Source organism: Gavialis gangeticus, unplaced genomic scaffold, assembly GCF_001723915.1.
Source record: "Gavialis gangeticus isolate Ggan-Ray unplaced genomic scaffold, GavGan_comp1, whole genome shotgun sequence".
Taxonomy (NCBI): Eukaryota; Metazoa; Chordata; order Crocodylia; family Gavialidae; genus Gavialis; species Gavialis gangeticus.
Genome location: NW_017729022.1, coordinates 11,250,103 through 11,256,099, shown reverse-complemented (window position 1 = coordinate 11,256,099; position 5,997 = coordinate 11,250,103). Strand labels below are relative to the sequence as shown.

Below are 5,997 nucleotides of genomic sequence, written 5' to 3'. Positions count from 1 at the left end.
GAAGTGGTGCTGGCTCCTACCCTGGGGGTCTTTAAGAGGAGGTTAGATGTACACCTTGCTGGGGTCGTTTGACCCCAGTACTCTTTCTTGCCATGGCAGGGGGTCAGACTAGATGATCTACTCAGGTCCCTTCCGACCCTAGAAACTATGAAACTATGGATGCGGCAAAAACGAAACTGGAAGTACCACTTCCAGGGGACTTCCCGTTTCATCGCTGTGAGCTAAGTTTTTCTTTGCCACTTCTTCAGACCACGGCCCAGGGCAAAACAGCCTGCGTGGGGCAAAGAAGCCTGCGTGGTCTCCCCCTTTCTGTCCCCTGGCACACTGATGCCGGGGAGAGCATCAGATGGTGCATATTTGATTAACTGGCATATTTGATTAACTGGCATCCCCCATTTCTGGGGGATGCCAGATGACAGAGCTTTTACTGTACCTAATTTTACTAAAGATAGTATCTGACACTGACTTGAAAAATGGGAGAAAAAGGTAAATCATACCTGTCTGAAAGTAAAAAAGGGCAGATATCAGGTACTGGAGGTGTGGATGGCCTAAGCTTGGCCAGAGCCATAATGTGCTCAAAGGTGATGTCAGTCTGGGTGCTAGCATCCACAAGCTGAACATCCTGTGGGCAACTATGTGCTTTATTAATGGGTGCTCTCCGTAAAACCTGAACTACAATTGGCTCCCTGGCATTGCGAAAAGCTTCCACTGCCTCTTCATGTGTAGCCTTGGAGAGGTCCTTCCCATTGACCTAAAGGAAAAGAGAATATTATACAATTAGTAGTCAGAATACAAAGTATTTTATAATAATAGAAACATAAAACATATTCTATTTGTACAGTATATTAAATCATATTCTGATGTTTACTGTCCTCTGTGGCAATTCACGCAACAGATGACATAAGGACTGGGTAGGAAAATAACTTCTTTGGTCTTTGCTTAAAAATGAAATGTTAGAACTATTAAAGAAATGTCCTGCTAGAATTAGAAAGAAGCAAAATTAATTTTTTTTAATCTAAATATATTATAAACTCTCCTTGTAATTTATTTTTCTGGCTTATAAAATGTGTATGTGTATGTGTGTATGAGAAACAGAAACAGAGTGTATAAACTAAGGTTTTATTTTGTTTGGCATTTCAGAATCTTCTGTAGCATGAATATGACACTATTTCTGGCAGATATTCTTATTAATGCAGATGTCAATAAATATGTGAAAGGAAATGAGGCCAACTTTAAATGTTTTGTCACTCATCTACTATTGTTACACTGTCATTAAGACTTCAGTCAGATAGAAGATCTAACTGATATAATCTGCATTATAAATCAAATGTAAACTTCATAAGTTACAAGGTAAAAAAACAGAGGGTCAAAGTAAGATAACTGTGTACAGTACAAGGTAAATTTTTTTTTGCCAGAATAGTTGTATAAGCAAATTGTCTATAATAGGCAAGTTGAGAAGTTTTAGGCACCCCTCTACACATTACAGGTCGGCAGCAGCAGCAGCAATCCCTTAAAGTTGAGGATGCTCAATTGACCATAGGTCAATTGAAGGGTTATATATGAGTCCATTTTTTCTATCACTGCAGGACTTTGTAGAAGTTATGGGTATTGGTAATTGGTTATTGTGGTAGATGTTGGATCCAGTGGAAAAAACCTGTGTGTAACTTGTTTTATGTGAGGAGGCCATTGTGTGGAGGAGAAACCTTTGTCCAGTGGCAATGAGATCCAAGATGACTGGGGTTACTTTCCCACTGAAGACTTCATCTGACTTCTCAGCCATTGAGAAGTATGCCTTCTTCATCCACCTGCTCCACCACTGAGGTCTTTATATTACGTTATGCTGGACTGCTCTTCATCTGATACCTTACCACCATGGGTTACCATTCCAGGAGTGCAAGACTCCTGATGGTGTTGCTCTTAGGGTCATTGGTACATGCAAGCCTCTCTACCCCATGAAGGTGACAGTCCATGATGAGGACATTACAGGTATCACACAATTAGCTGGTTAACTATGCAATTACCTGGAGACCAGCTACATGGGCAACCATAAAAAGCTCCAACCAGCTATAAAGTTAGACCTCAAAAATGTGTACTAATGTTATAGTTGGCTGCTATAATTGTACATGCTTTGATTTGTACATGTTTCAGGCTCTCTCCTGCATCTGGGAACCCTGTCAGCGGACCAGGCTCCCAGGTGCAGGGGTGCACCTTGTCCAGCCAGGGCTGGGAGTCTTGCAACTGAGGGGACTCTTAGCTCCAGCAGCTTCTTATTCTAGCTCCCTGAAGCACCCTGCAGTTTCCAGGACCCAGAGTCTTGTAGCTGCAGATGCTGGGTCCCACCGCATGCCTCCCTGTGCTTGGATCCAGCTGAGTCCTGGCTGCTGTGAGGCACGGCTGCCATCTACCAGCTCTGGGGGTCCGTGGACCCCCCAGTGCTGTGAAATGCAGCTGCTCTGATGTCTGAGCCCCAGGGGTTTCTCACACTCCCAGGGCTCAGTTGTGGGAGGCCATGGCAACCGACGAGCTTCCAGCCACAGGTGTGCCCAATGAAGCCCTGTGGCTGGGAGCCCCTCAGCTGAGATGGGGTCCCAGCTGTGGGAACTTGTTTCTTGCTGGTAGGGAGCAGCTTGATCTTGCTGGGATCAGGCTCCCCCTGCACTGGCAATAAGACACAATAAGATCTAACGCACAATCCCACAATGATGCCTCCTGTTGTGCATGTGTGACAAGCCAGGAGGCATGATTGTGTGGATTACACAGTAGATCTCATCATGCCTTTACCTACACATGGAGAGGGCTAAGATATAAGGCTAGATCCATTTTACTTTAGGCACATACTAAGCTTTGTAGCTACACTTATACTCACTTTGAGACCCTACTGTGTTGCAGTGCAGATGTCCAAGAGTCTGCTCAGCTAGTGCATGCTCAGTTGTCTCTACTTTGAATGGGTAGGCATGCAACACCATATACACACCTACTTAACATCCCAAAATTGTACTTGGGAAAAATCCCACAAATGGTGCATACTAGACAGAGAAGAAAGCTCTCCCATGATTTAGTCGAATCACCTAGTGCCACTCACACAAGGAGCAAGAGATCTAGGTTCTAGATTTCCTTCACCTAGAGAAGTTTCAAAGCTGAATCTCTTGCTTGCCATCCCTGTCTAACTAACGGGCAAGGGCAGATCCAGAGGGGGTGTGGTAGCGCAGCTACATACTCACTATGGCTGTATTGTATGTGAGCTCTCAGCAGGGAGTCTGGCCAAAACCCCGGCTTTCAGAGCCCAGAGGGTGAGTGCTGCCACTGCTCATCACCTCTCATGGGCTAGGCACATACATTCAAAAAGCCCGAGCCTGAATTGATTCAATCTTTACAGGTTAGCCTAATCTGCAGAGATTGACCCGATTTGCAAGTGCACAGACATCCATATTTCATTCTGGAAATGCAGGCACATGCCCATAGTGGCTCAGGCCAGAAGCCCGGGGATGCTAGAGAAGCCTTCCCTTCTCTTCCACAGGGAAGCTGAGATGAGGTGGAGATGCATTCCCAGGCCCTGGGAGGCCTAAGTAAGATTAAGGAGGGGTTTAAACCCCAACCTTCACCTGTAGGGTTCAGAGGGTGAGGGAAGAGGGAGCCTGGCCAGACAGGGGTGTGGGAAGACTCCGGGGCAGGGGCAGATGAGGAAGGGGAGAGTCCTGCCCACAGCAGCAGCTCCATAACAGCTGGGAGAAATTTGGGAACACAGCTCCACTGCCAGCCCCAGCCCCTGCCTCCACCTCTGCAGCTCGCCTGCAGACAGGCAGAACCTGGTTGTAGTTCAGAGGAAAAGGGGAACAATTAACCCCCACCCTGTCCAAGTGCTTAACAGGGTTATGCCCAGACACATCTGGCCATGTCTCCACCCCTGCTTAGGCCATGAAAGCAGAGGGGCAGGGCCAGCCCTGCTCTCTGGAGCAGACAGCACAGACCAGCCTAGGGATCAGAAAATGCGGGGATGCTGGAGGACTCTGGTTTAACTTAAACCAGGAAGGAGTCTAGTACAGAGCTGCATAAACCAGTTTGACCCAAATCAGTTAAGTCTGACACTACATTCACCCAGCTTTATCTTAAACCAATTTTAGCCATTTTGAAACTGGCTTATGTGCACTGAACTTATGTTTGGTTATGGGTTTAAACAAGTTTCTGATCACTTAAAATGGTTTATGTCTAACTTCTGTCCCTAGCCTTAATCTGCTGCTGAATTCAGCAGGGAGGGGGAAGGAGGGAAAGATGAAAGAGCAACAGCATTAACCCTCTGGGCTCCAGAGCTGCATGAAAGCAGGGGCTCTTCCCCTGCCACAATCAGGTGAAGAACTCAGAGCTCATTGTGCATCTGTGGGACAGCCAAAAAGCATGTTGAACACCGCCTTACTCCATTCCTCAATCTGCTACTGCCACCAGGCTACAGGTTGAGCATTTTCCAGTCCCCTCTCCAGAGATCTTCTTCAAACTAAGCTACTGCATTTACTATGTATTGTCCAAAACAGACAGGAAACCAGTGAGAACTTTCTGAGAGCAAAGGTCTCTGGAGCCTCTCCCATTGAGAAAAGCATCCCACAGAGCCACACTCACAGTAGCTTTTTCTCTTCTTCCTCATTTCATGTATGAGGCTGCCTAGAAGGACAACTTAAAGGGGAGGATTTGGAGAGTATTCTGGATAATGCCTAACCTGTGACCGAGGGGGTCTAGCACTGTGCTGGGAAGTAGGAAATTTAGGTTTAACCCCTCTCTGTGCAAGGGGCTGGGCATTAGAATTTGAGTTGTCAGTTATGAACCACAAGCTTATTTAGATAAATAATGGAAGGGCACCTAACCCTTGGATGAGTTTTTGCCAGCTACTATTTCCAGACTTACATGCATACCCGAGTGAGCATATAGTGTGGAGTATCTGCCTGGCCCAACAGTACCCTACTGAGCATGCAAAGTAGCTGTGCAGATGCTTTGAGGTCTATACTGTGCCTGGAATAGAATTCCAAACTGTGTGCAAGTGCCAAGAAGAGGAGTTAGGCAGCTGGATAATCCCATCTGGACCCATAAAATGAAACAGATTCTAGTTCTTGGTATTTGTGGTGTAATGTAGATTGCTACAAAATCTGTGGATTGTTAAATTCCTAGGTGTTCACTTGTTTGCAGGTGAATTTTTAAAAAGAATACGGTTAAAATAATGGGTGAATTGGGCAGTGGCAGTCAAAAACAGAACTTCTGACCTGGAATTTATGATATTACCCTACAGAACACTTTATTGTGGTCACATTCAGAAGTCAGGAAAATATTGCTGAATGTCATTAAATTGCAAGGGAGGCTTGATGTGATCTAATTTACATTGTGATGTAGTAGAAGATAGGTTTTTGTTGTAAAATATAAGATGAACTGAAGGGTATTAATCTCAGTCTCCTGATTTATTTTGCAGCTTCCTTGACTGCTTGTTTTGATACGAACCTTCACTTTTCACCATACAAATATTTTTCAGCACCTCCAATAAGTTCATTTAATGGTGAATCATTTGCACTATCACTTAGGTGATTTTTGAGTGTGTTATCCACACAGCAATAGAAACACATGTTGTTAAGGTGGCATACCACTTTCCATTACAACCATTACATTTCAGTTGGTTTTACTCTTGCCAGATAAACTGCCAAATAAATGGAAGTCAATCATCATGGTGCCCTGTGACCAATGGGGTATCCCAAGGCTCTGTCCTTGGACCCATATTGTTCAACATCTTCATTAATGATGTGAACACTGGAGTCAGAAGCAGACTCGCCAAGTTTGCCAATGACACCAAACTTTGGGGCAAAGCATCCACACCAGAAGACAGGAGGGCGATCCAGGCTGACCTGGACAGCCTCAGCAAATGGGTGGATGAGAACCTGATGGTGTTGAAACACCAAAAAATGCAAGTTTCTCCACCTTGGGAGGAAAAACCTGCAGCATCCTTATAGGCTCAGTAGTGTTACA

General features: G+C 45.2%; 1 protein-coding gene across 1 annotated transcript in view; it reads right to left on the bottom strand.

Moving 5' to 3' along the window:
• Nucleotides 1–5,997, bottom strand: part of PDZRN4 (PDZ domain containing ring finger 4) — a 224,796-nt gene that overhangs the window by 84,504 nt on the left and 134,295 nt on the right. The window contains exon 2 of the mRNA XM_019514589.1: nt 498–751. Coding sequence (XP_019370134.1) covers nt 498–751 — 254 coding nt within the window. The remainder of the gene's footprint in view (nt 1–497; nt 752–5,997) is intronic.